The following is a 12960-nucleotide window of genomic DNA, read 5'->3' as shown; positions in this document are numbered from 1 at the left end:
AACCTGTCCAAATCTACACACCAACATAACTGAAGGAAGAAGAAAAAGAATGTATTCCAACAGGTATGAAAAAAGAATATATTTCAAAAAAATATATTACTAAAAAATATATTTCCTTATGGGGAATATGGTTAGGAGAACCATTCACATATCTCATCTAAAATATATACCCCAGATAATATTTTAATAAGTATTAAATGGGTATAAAAACTATAAAACAGGGTTATAAATGAATTAGCAATATTAGGTAATGCATTACCCGAAATAATTATAAGGAATATAAATGAGTGCCAGTTGTGTCTTGGAAAACGAATTATATAGATGTTACAATTAATAGAATGGTCCATTTTCCTTGCCCAATAAATGACTGTGTTGATTGGTATTTTATCTATTTAAACTATTAAACAAAATAGATAAGTATTAGATAACTTGATAGGGTCATAATGCATATATCTATACATTTGAGTTATCTATACCTTAATAATGCATTAGTAGATACATATAGCATAAATGATATTAACTATAACTGTCAGATCTCATCATATATAATTTAATCTAATGACTTGAGGTAACTAAAACTTAATAAGTCCAGTTCAGTCAGCAACTTGTATTTAAAGTTTGCTTAGATATTAAAAGTTTGCTTAGATATTAACTCATACTGCATTTAATATAAGTTGGATAGTAAAAAGTTCACCTGTTAGACTAATCAAAAAAATCGAAATTAACAAACTAAGATTTGCTTAGGGTAGTAGTGATACTATATATGAAAATATGCTTAGATTTACTTAGATTTTAACTAATTATCCTGGCAATTCACTTAGGGTAGTAGTGCTACTGTTTCTGAAAATTTGCTTACATTTTAACTAATGATGTATTTCATTTTTCAGGTATGGATTGCAACAGTGAGATTAATTTTCAAAAGGGATTATATTACACCCTTTTATTCTTTGTTATGATTTATTTTGTTATATTTTATATTTATATGTAATAGTAAATATTGTTAGAGGTGAGTCACAACAAAATAGGCCTTCTAGATGGCAGCTATAGGTCTGCCTCTACACAACTTTTCACACAAAAATACAATTACTCTATTTAACAGGTTAAAAATGCTAGAAAGAAACTTAATAATACAGCAGTTACTCTGGCCAAATTCCCGCCAAAAAGGGCAAAATGGTCATTAAAAAGTTTCACAAAAACTGTCCCTTTAGATATTAATAGATTAGTTGCTCAATCATCTTTCTTTGGCAATGAACAAATAAATAAACTACAAGAAGCATATACTCCAAAAATGATCATATAAATAGAGAGACTTTAGATCAAATGTAAACTCTAAATATTATATAAATTTCAAACTATGATTTGGACAATTAAAAATTATTAATAAATGATAAAATAGTAGCAACATAAAATGTCAATACAATGTCAATGGTTGATGTTGTGTTGATATTTTTTATTGCTACTATTTTATCATCGGTTGACATTTTCTAACGGTCCAGATCATAGTTTGGAGTTTGTATAACATTGAGAGTTTGCATTTTATCATCACTCGTAAAGGGATGTATGCTAGAAAAAATAGTAGAAACATAAAAAAATGCTTAATATTACTATGATTCAGCGAGGTAATAAATTGGGTGTTACCTCAAAATTCAAATTGTAAATTACAGTCAATCCTAATTCAATTCAAGAGTAATGAAAAGCAACACTTGAAGACTAAGGAAGGAAAAATATTTTATAGAATAAAAAGATAGGATAAAGCATAAAATTAAAAGAATAGAAAAATTCAACAAAGTAGACACATGTAATATTTCCTGGTAGTGCAAAAATGAGTGTCACAACCAGTAGACAATATGTAACTAAAAGTGTCTAGCACTGGAAATAAAATAAAATATCCACTTTGACTAACTTTGCTAAAAGCAGGCACATATACTTATGTAATTTCATTTAGCTGCAACAAAATATAATTTCCGATTTGACTGACTTTGCACATTTATATATCAAGTCATCCCTAATATAGGACATCTTGGTTAAATTGTTATGAAATTATAATTCGTGAATTGCATGAGACATATTTCTTGTAAATATGTTTGGTCACTTATTCGAAAATTTTGTAGTACATAATACTATTGTTAAGATTAAATTCATGACTTCTATAATATTTTCAATTTAATCTTATCTGAACATTAGATGATAGGTACTTATAAGGAAGCTTTGGAAGTGGTAATTTTGGCCAATGTGACGAAAACATGTTTTATTAAATAAGTTATCTATATGCTCTGCTTACGTTACATCATAAGATGGTGCCACGACACGAAAATGAATAACATGAGGTCGTGTGAACGTAGATTTCCTTAAAAGATTTCCTCCTTATTTTCCGCGTATTTCTGTCGGCGACAAATCCAAAAAATTTTCTTTCTTAGATTTTGAAATCTACATTTTGTTTTCCCATTTGAAGAAAGACTATATTTTTGCAAATACCGATTTATTTTTCTTACTTTTGGTTTGTTTGTAAGAAATTGGTGTCGTCTTCCACCTCAATATTTCTTATTCCATCGTTTTTCCTTTTTCAATGAAGGCGTGATCAGTGTTAATAATCTTTTGAAGTAAAAGTTAAGAAAGAAATTAAAGAATATCGATAAAATGGTAAAGGAAAACGAGGAATGAATTAAAAAGAGGATCGAAGAAAATGTTCGAGCGAGAGAGACGATTGTAGTTGCATACTTGCACATTATTTGCGAAATTATTTGAAATATGACAAAATTAAAAGCACTGTTCGCATTTAAATCCACATCTTTTAGTATGCTAAATGCCTGTTGATTTTACCTTTTGTTCACATCGTCGCATTGTGTCTGTGTGTGTGAGAGAGAGGGTTTAGGCTTAGCGATAGAGAGATTAATAATGTCCGAGATCAAAGGTCTCAGATTTGAGTACTCCGTGGCGGGACCTTTAAATTTATGTTCATTTTAAAAAAACATTTTTTCATATTTTTGAATTTCCACCAACAAAATATACCCTTAATTCTTTTTCATTTTTGATAAGTAAATCCATTATCCACTAATTTATTATTCTCATATTTACTATAAAGTTAAAATGGAATTAACACTCTTTAATTTGCTAAATTTGCAACTATATATTATGTTTAAGAGAGTAAATAATTTTGAAAATTGGTACCAAATTGTCTTTTATTTACAGACACTATTTTGTTTATAAGACTAAGTAATTTTTGAAAATTGGTGCTAAATTAAAAGGTGTCTTTTGTTCATCAACAAAATTACAAAAAGGTGTCATTACTATATATTTAAACTCGAAACCCAACTCGATAAGACTTGTGGAAAAGAATGCAGAAAAATCAAGAAAGAATTCAAAGATTTATCTGCAAGGGGAGTGATGAGGTCATCATCCTATTGTCGTCTACTCCTTCCATGCAACTATAAATACATTCCATTCTCTACCATCATTCCTCACACCACAAAAAAACATGAAGTTTTCTAAAGGTTTGGCGTTGTTTCTTCTCCTTGTTCTTCTTCTCGTTGCCGCAACCGCAGCATTTGCGGAAGAATTCCAACTTGGTATATTTATATATATATTTCTAATTTTCCATCTCTTAAAAAGCATTATATATCACTGATTTTAAAACTTGTACTACTATGTTTTAAGGAGATGAGCCGAAAGAGATCAACCAACGTGGCGGCGGTTACTGCCGCTACCGCCGCTGCTGCGGCGGTTGGTACGGCGGCAGCTGCAGACGATGGTGTTGCAGCCCCTCTGGTAGGACTTTTGTACCCTTCGGGAAGTTGTTTTATAATCTAGGGACCGTTTGGTTTGCAAGATTATAGATCGGGATTAAACATGTTTTGTGTTTGGTTCATGAGATTGAATCTGACAGTTCAATCATGGATGGCTAGATATATAATCATGTGATAATTAGTCATAACAGTCTCCTTCAATTAAAATAATCTCACGATTCAATCCCAGACAACATCTCATAATTGTTGTCTGTTAAAGCTGTTTTTGGGTGTGAAGCTATTTGATGATATTGGTAATGCAGCTACTGAAGCGGAGCAAGCTTCCTCTGTAGATGACACCACTCTCAATGGCGGCGGCGATGGACATAGCGGAGGTGGTGGACATGGCGGCGGTGGAGGACATGGTGGTGGTGGAAAAGGTGGTGGCGGCGGAGGGCATGGCGGTGGAGGACATGGCGGTGGTGGAAAAGGTGGCGGCGGCGGAGGGCATGGTGGTGGTGGAAAAGGTGGCGGAGGACACGGTGGTGTACCAGGCAATGAAGAGACGAAGAACTAAATGAAGAGTTTGGGAGATGGTAGGAAGGGCATGTTTTGGATGTATATGTTGTAATTGGAATAAATTATGCAAGGTTGTATGTTCGAATATGGGAGTTTAAAGAACTGCTTCTCGTGAAATTAAGGTCTTCTTATACGAGACCTATAAGACTTCGTGCTTGTGTTTTTGTCTCTGCAATGACTTATGTGAAATCACTATTTTCTCTCGCACTAGTTCTTTCGATTTTGATACATATAATAATTACAAACGGAGCTTATAGTAATTTTTGCTACATATCGAAGCCAAGTAGTATACACTATACAGAGGATATTTTACTTATTAGTGTAATTGAAGTAAAAGAATAAGACAACATAAGATGAAAATTATATTGAAAATATTAAACAAACTTAGTGCTAGTCGAGTTGAGGAAATTTCCTTTTATGCATTAAAAATTATGTTTAGTCTACAACAATCAGATTGATGTATTGACCTACCTCAAAGATTAAATAACTTCTTCCTAATGTATAGAAACAGTCCAAATTAGCTAGGCAGTGACAGACTTGTCAGACTTGCTGAGAGGTGTGTTTCTCTTCTAAAGCTCGTGCCTATAGGCCTAGACAAAGGTGTGTTAGAGCACTAGCAATAGTGACCTATCTACTGAGTCCATCTTAGAGTCTATCTCTATTTTTTTCTGCGACGTCAGCAGGTCCATCTCAGAGTTTATCTCACTGCAATGAGAGCCTATTCCAGAGCTCATCTCATTTTCACATCAGCACTACTTTTATATTTTACTTTTAATTGTTAGTCTGAAATAAAATGAGAAAAAATAGTAAGAAAAATAAATTAAAGACAACTCAATAAAAAACAAATTTCATTAAAAAGAAAATATCCTACATTTATAAAAAATACAGAAAAAAATAAACTAAAAATATTGATAAAAACATTAAAAATATTGTGACTAGAGAGAAGTAAAATGTAGAGTGAGATAAAATAAAATGAGATTAAATGTTAATAATTGGTGGGGAATGGAGTATATATAGAATATAAAAAATAATTAAAAAAAAAGAAAAAGAATCTGCCTAGCCGATACATCGGCTGAGGTGTGGAGGCCGAAAAGAGTGGCCATCGGCATCGGCCCCAATGCTACTGCTCTTAGAAAGGCTAGCTCTAAATAACATAGGGGGATATAAAAACAATAGATAAGAGTACTAGATTGCAAAAGAAAGTTCAATCATTCAATTACAGGAAAATACTATGTTTTTATCAATACTCTGTTACAAACAAGAAGCAATTCGGAGAACTAGTCTTTCATTGTGGTTACAAAGGTGGAATCCATAATTGAAAATATTATAGTGGACAAGTTATTAGGTGGATGGAAGCTTCAATCCTTTCTTCAACTTTTGAGCATAGTCTCATTTCAGCCTCTTTTCTTTCTAAAGTGTAAAAAGTCCTATTTAATTTGATTCTAAGTCTTATTTATACTTGGAGAAGAGGCCACGTAAAGCCGAATTAGAGAAGATTTTAGGGGGAAAAAAGCGTTTGTCTAACAGTTCGCTGAGTTCGCATACTACAAACCAAATGTCCGGTGGTAAAATTCTTCTAGGCACAGCTGTTCATTGACTGGGACCGCGTGAACCCAGCTGTTCGCTAGGTGACGTGAATCAAATTGTAGTCCTATTTCCCAGTAATTTCATGCACTTTGTAGGTGAAGATTATACTTACCGAGTGTAACACTCCAACTTTTCTACCTTTTTACTTGTTCTTGGAAGGACATCGTTTGTGCATCTGAAAAGAAATTTTCGTCTTTATTTATTTGTCGAGAGAAGTATTTCACTCTTTGGGCCTAATATCTTATTTATTCTTCCTATAGCTCAATTAGTCTTATTTCAATGGAGCTACTTTTATTTTAGCTAATTATTTCCAAACCCTATTTAGTCAAATCCAGTCAAATAGTTTTCCTTCTCCCAATTTTCTATCCTACCCGTTTTTTCAATATCTCCATCTTTCCTAAAATCTCTCCGAGCACTAAATCCATCAATATCTATCAGTTTTGTCTATATATATCCAATCAATCCCACGACCTTTCTACACATAAATTTAATACCAAAGAAACGAAATACAATGGGAAAAACCGAGCCTGAGAGAGAGAGGGGGGCACGACAGCAGCGGTGGGCCGACGACGGAGGGAGAGGTGATGAGTTGTAATAACGAGAGGGAGGAGGTGCGGCGCATCGAGGAGAGGCGGACAGGCATCGTGTTGGCGAGGCTGTCCCGGCGGAGCAGCAACGTCCGTTCAGCGGTGAGTTTCGGCCAGGCGAGCGTCACTTCGAGCACCACCTGACAGCGGCTGCTCGGCTGAACGGCGGTGACAACAGACCCAAAACAGCGGTGGTCGCGAATTGAGGCTGGCCATGGCGGCAGCTATCGGCTCGACGGAGAGACAGCGGCGCTGTAAAATAAGAAAGAGAAGATGGAGAGATAAGCTAGACGGAGGGAGAGCTGGTAGGGAGACTTCTCTGATATTTGAGATTTTCAATTGGGAAAAGTTAAGAGAGATAGATCGACGAGTGAGAAAGAGATGGTTGGGTTTGATTTATGCTGTGTTGGGCAATATGATTAATTCAAGTGAATTGAATAAATAGTAGTATTGGGCTAAGTTTAATTTAGATGGGGCAGGTGATTGGAGTATTAGGCCATCCACAACGCTGTTTCTATACCGTTCCTAAACCATTCCTTAAACTACTATTTGCGGGCCCCACTGTACTTTTTTACTCCATTCCTTAACTAAAGAACGGAACCTGCAACCCTCCGTTCCTTAACCGTTCCTTAAATTACTATTCATTCAATTTCATTTTTTTTTATTTCCAACTCAATTCAATTAAAAAACACACTTTAATAAAAAAACAAACACACTTTATTAAAAAACACCCAACATTAAAACAAAGTTACGACTTAAACTTAAAAAAATAAAAAGCACACACTTAAAATCCTAAAAAAATAAAAGTACACAATTTTAATAATTTCATCCGCCAAAGTTTGCCCAAATGTGCTCAATTAGATCCTGTTGGAGTTGGGTGTGGGCGCTAGAGTCGCGTGTCCTTGCACGAATAGATAACCGTTCTTGTATAAACGGATGCGCTCCACTTCGAGGCGGACTACTTGCGGTTGAGCTTCCGGGGGATTCAGGGTCGAACCAATTTCCCGCCTCGGGTCCTTCGTCTTGGACAATCATGTTGTGCAAGATTATGCACGTATACATGATGTCGACCATGTTCTCCATGAACCACGTACGAGCCGGAGCTTTGATGATGTTGAAGCGCGCTTGGAGAACCCCGAACGCCCTCTCCACACCTTTGCGAGCAGCCTCCTGCTCTGCTCAAAAAGAGTCTGCTTTGGGTTCACAGATCCATTGCACGTCTTCACGAAGGTAGGCCACTTCGGGTAGATGTCATCGGCGAGATAGTACTCCATTTTATAAAGCCGGCTGTTGGCGACGAAGTTGATGGCCGACGCTTTACCATCCAAAACTTTGGTCAAGAGGTCGGACTGGTGGAGCACGTTTACGTCGTTGTTCGACCCCAGGACCCCGAAGTACGCGTGCCAGATCCAAAGGTGGTAGTCGGCAACGGCCTCGAGTATAACGGTTGGGTGTGTGCCTTTGTGGCCGCTCGTGTAGGACCCCTTCCACGCCACCGGGCAATTCTTCCATTGCCAGTGCATGCAATCGACGCTACCGAGCATTCCGGGGAATCCGTGCACTGTTTCGTGAAGGTCGAGCAGGAACTGACAATCGGTCGTGCTTGGCTGCCGGAGAAATTCGTCGGTGAAGGCTGCCCGGACGCCTTTGCAGAATTTGAGCAAGCACATTCGCCCAGTGCTGTCTCCGATGTGGAGGTATTCGTCGAACATGTAGGCCGTTTGTCCAGTCGCAAGCTGGCGGATTGCTGCAGTACATTTCTGCAGCGTCGTGTAGCTGGGACGGCCGACCGCGTCGAACCCTTCCTGGAAGAACTCTTCCCGGGCTGCCAAAGTATTCGCGATGTGGAGAAATAACGGTTTCCCCATGCGGAAACAGCGACAGAAGTACGTATCTCCCCAAACCGGGTTATCGCAGAAGTAGTCGTGTACTAACCTTGCGGCGGCTTCCTCCCGGTTACGATGGATGTACGTACGGGAGCGTCGTTGGGGCGGCGCACCTTCTTCCGCCTCCCGTCGTCAATCTTCTTCAAGTGATTGTTCCAATATTTGACGCATTTGTTCAAAAGGATCCATTAGTTTGATTAAATTTGAGAGAAGAAAAACAGAGTTGATTTGAGATGAAAATTGGGGTTGAAATAGAGAGGATCTGAGAGGAATAGATGTGTGTTTGTGAGTGAAATGAATATGAAATAGGAGTATTTATAGAGTAAATAAATTTTTAAAAAATAAAAAAATACAAAACGGATAAAAAAAACGGTCACAATACCGTTGCAATTTTTTTATTATTATTAAATTTGAATTTTAAAAAAAATGAATTATTGCGTCACCGTGACGAAACCCACTCGCGGGGCAGCGAGTGGGCGTCACGCGTGCGCTGAGAGCCCGCCACGTCGCCTCGGCGCGTGGCGAAACGTGTCGTGCCACGTGCCGCGGCAACGACACCCGGCACGGCATAGGCACGGAATGGCAATTACACGGCGGCTGCAACGCATGCCGCCGCGGAACCGTTTTTCCGGAACGGCATAGGCACCGCAACGGCACAGCGTTGCGGGTGCTCTTAAGACTAGTTGGCTGACACGAAAAATAAAGTGACGAAGGGAACTAGTTATGTTCTATCTTGGAAACATTAATTTGTGTTGGGCCGAAGTAGATAAGAAGCTCAGACAGCCTCGAAAATAAATGAAAGACGAGACAAGCTTGGACTCAAGGAAGGGATTTATCCGCGAACAAATTGAAGTCGAAGTAAGGAATTCAAATTCAAAAAATTAAACGAACGAGGTGGGCTTTCTTTTAAATAAGGACTATGTCCTAAATATTTTTTATGTGAAAAATGATGTGAATATTTGTCATGCCGTGTTTTGTTTTATTCTATGGAACCTATCTGCTGTGGCTTATGTCATCAATGGATAATCGAATTCGGGTCTGACTAGGGAGTGAGTCCCTACTCAGGCTAGTGTACACCTATGGAGATCGTGCGCCATCTTTCGAGTTGGTCGGTCTAGTGACTTGGAATGTGGCCACGTTCCTTGTCATCAATGGATCAGATATGGTAGACATCTGTGTGAAAATGGTTGATCAACCAAATATTACGATGGAAATGATTTTAGTGTCTCGGGTATTTTCAAAGTTAAAACCCTGAGGTCACTCAATGGTGGCATGATAATACTTTTTATAAAATATTTTCGACATGAGTCCACTTAGTGCATCAAGTACTCAGCCCTGCATTTTCTTTTTAAAAAATGTGCAGGTTGAGCGTGACAGGTGCGGTGGGTGTTGAGCAAGACCGTTGAAGAAATTTAAGTGTGTAGAATGTGCCATGTCTTCACACGTGGCATATTACTTCTCTCAAATGCTTCCGCTAAGTAGTTGTCATTCTTTTGAGTTCTTGTATCGCTGAAATAATATTCATTTTTGAGTTGTTGATTGTTGAGATACTCTGGTTTTATTCGAGCTATTCCCATTTGTTTCGAGCTATGGTCGAGTTGTGTTGTTTCCCCCTTTCTCCCCCACTTCTTTAATTCTCCCCTAGTCGCGATCAACCGTGTTTAATATCCTTTGAAAATGCGTGCGTGACACTGAGTCACTGTGATAGTATTCTAATGTTACATGCCATAGCATGAAGAGAAGAAACAAAAAAGACGGAGTTTGGAGCCAAGAGAATAAAAAGGTAGAAAATTGTGATAAGTCAGAAGTCTTCTAGGGCCCCCTGGGTTTACACCATGTGAACTCAACAGATCGTTGACACAAAACCAAAGAACCAAGCGGGCCATTGATTTCATATATATCATGCGAACTCAACAAACTGCCGAGATTATTGGGGTCAACTAAAGGGTGTTTGGTTTGCAAGATTGTATACCCGGATTAAATATGTAGTGTGTTTGGTTCATGAAATTGAATCTCACAACTCAATCCTGGATTATATATTTGTACTATTTTATCCAAGAAACAGATTATATATTTGTACTATTTTATTCAAGAAACAGATTATATATTTGTACTATTTTATCCAAGAAACAGATTATATATTTGTACTATTTTATCCAAGAAACAGAACACCATCTAAAAGGACCCAACGGGCCGCTGGGTCCGCATGCCACCAAGTAAGAGGGTCGTTGGAAAGTATGACCGAGTCCAGAAGAGTCCCAATGGACTCTCGAAAGATATGTCTTTGTAAATATAGTTGAATTTATTACTCCCTCCATATTAAAAAAAAATAGAAACATTTGAAACGGCACGAGTTTTAATGCACAATTGGTAAAGTAAGTGAAAAAAATTGGTAAAGTAAGAAAGAGGAAAAGAAAAATGAGTAAAGTACGAGAGAAGAATAGAAAAAGTAGTGAAAGAAGAGTTAGTGGATTATGGGGTCCATGTCCTTAAATTGAAAGATTATGAAGTTTCTATTTTTAAGGAACGTCCCAAAATGGAAATAGTTGCTATTTTTAAAAAACAGAGGGAGTATGAAAGATTATAAAGTTTCTATTTTTAAGTAACGTCCCAAAATGGAATTAGTTGCTATTTTTAAAAAACGGATGGAGTATGAAACTTCGTTATCATTTATAGAGAAGTTAATATTTGATCGATAATTCCTCCTCCTTTCTATTCCCCTATTCTTATATCTCCATGCCCTAGTCACAATTTTCCGGATATTGTCATCCCTAGCAAAGTATGGTCGTGACATATTTACAATAAAAATCAGTATTGAATATAACGTGGATTGTGGGTCAGTGGGCCAAAATGAAAAATATTTTAGACAAAAAAATACTTAAGTATTTAATTAATTAGGTTAAACTTTTAATTAAGAATATAATTTAACTTACTAATAAGGTCAAAGTACTTTTGACCGTCATTTTTCACGAAATCATAAAATTTGGCCAATTCATATAGTTGGATGAGAAGCTACCAAACTTAATGTTAGCGACTACAAAGCTTATTTGAGATAATGTAATTTAGAACTTATTTTTAACATTAGTTTGACAAATAATGTATATAGTTCCCCATGACATTCTTTCTCCGTATTATTTCGAGAAAAAAAATTATTTTTTTATAATTACATATTATTAGTTCATATTGTAAGATGCCAATCATTCATAAATTTTAGTTGCATCTTACGTGACAATATGCACCCCTAATTAAAATAGACCTTATTTCAACCAAGATCCGTCCCAATATGACTGAATTGGTGTTATTGTACTTTCTACTTTATGATATATAAAAGTCGTGAGCTTAAATTAATTTGGGAAAATATATAATTAATTTGTAAATCCAGACTCCAGTTCCCTTACTCAATTTTCAGTGACCGTGCACAAATTATGAATGTGGAGAATTCAATATGGAATTTTCATTTGTAAATTTGTTAAACCACTTTATCGTAATCATTTCCATGAGAGGAAGAATCAACACAAAAATACAATAATACATTGAAACAATTATCTCTACGGTGCAGTGCATGTATCAGCGCTAGCTTGTGACGTTCATCTACAATAACTCCTGCTGATGGAAATTATTAGTAGTTTATTCAAATTAAAATGAAAAACAACACTATAGTTATAGTATTTAATTTAGATATATTAAGCACCTTTACGATTTATATTTGTTTAATTAGGGGATTTAGCTCAGATGGTAGAGCATCTGTTTTTACCTTTCATTTCCATTTTTCAACACATAAGTATCATCACCCATCCTATAGGTTTTCTCTTCCATACACAAATTCTAGAGAATTTTAAAATAGGAATTTGCATGTAAAGATTTATTTAAAGCTATAGTCAAATATATAACGTAATACACATCCTTACACAAAGACTTAACACAAAATTACAAAGATAAAGAGATAGGAGTAGTACTATTTTTCTCTAGCCAACTACCTATCATAAATGTTGTCGCTGCTGACCTCAACTTCATATTCCTCTTACATCTCGTATTTAATTATTAAGAATAATAGTCATTTAAATTGTAAAATTTGGTCAAATTTTAATATGTCTCATCCCGTGGCATTTATAATGAAATATTAAATCAAAAAATTTCATTTTTTTTCTCAAATGTCTCATTGCACAAAATGTACGATGTGTTTCATTAAAGAATTTTTTTTTCTTTTATATTCTTATTTCTCTTCTTATTTAATTGAAACATTGTCATTTTTAACATAACCAAAAGACGTCTATTTGGTCGTAGATATTGAGACAATTGAAAAGAAAAAAATTAACTTGGTGATTAAATATTCAAATTTCAAAATATCATGGGACATACCAGAATTTGACCAAACTCCATGATTGAAACGGCTATTATCCGTAACCAACTTATTCTACGTGTAATGTATATATAACACACATGGTGCATTGAATAAAATCATAAACAAATACACAAATACAAAATTTATTATTGATAACAAAATTTTATAAAAAACGGTTGAGGTGTGACGTAACATACATCTATAAATTGAGTGTGTAGGATCATTACATTATTGCATCGTAAAACCATTTCACTAAA

At 35.9% G+C, this 12960-nt stretch overlaps 1 protein-coding gene across 1 annotated transcript; it reads left to right on the top strand.

Moving 5' to 3' along the window:
• The first annotated feature begins 3444 nt into the window (after window positions 1–3444).
• Window positions 3445–4299, top strand: LOC121776680 (glycine-rich cell wall structural protein 1-like). Its single transcript, XM_042173863.1, has 3 exons — window positions 3445–3566; window positions 3655–3765; window positions 4046–4299. The coding sequence occupies exons 1-3, from the start codon at window positions 3476–3478 to the stop codon at window positions 4297–4299; spliced, it is 456 nt and encodes a 151-aa protein (XP_042029797.1). The 5' UTR covers window positions 3445–3475.
• The last annotated feature ends 8661 nt before the right edge of the window (window positions 4300–12960 follow it).

This window comes from Salvia splendens, chromosome 18 (genome assembly GCF_004379255.2).
Source record: "Salvia splendens isolate huo1 chromosome 18, SspV2, whole genome shotgun sequence".
Lineage (NCBI taxonomy): Eukaryota > Viridiplantae > Streptophyta > Magnoliopsida > Lamiales > Lamiaceae > Salvia > Salvia splendens.
The sequence above is the reverse complement of the archived record's forward strand: the minus strand, read 5'-3'. Positions and strand labels throughout refer to the sequence as shown.

What these genes read in the sequence shown, in the direction of transcription:
- LOC121776680 (XM_042173863.1), top strand. Translation starts at nt 3,476, where the DNA reads ATGAAGTTTTCTAAAGGTTTGGCGTTGTTTCTTCTCCTTGTTCTTCTT. An exon ending in TGCGGAAGAATTCCAACTTG is followed by an intron (nt 3,567 to 3,654) that starts GTATATTTATAT and finishes CTATGTTTTAAG; the next exon opens with GAGATGAGCCGAAAGAGATC. An exon ending in ATGGTGTTGCAGCCCCTCTG is followed by an intron (nt 3,766 to 4,045) that starts GTAGGACTTTTG and finishes TTGGTAATGCAG; the next exon opens with CTACTGAAGCGGAGCAAGCT.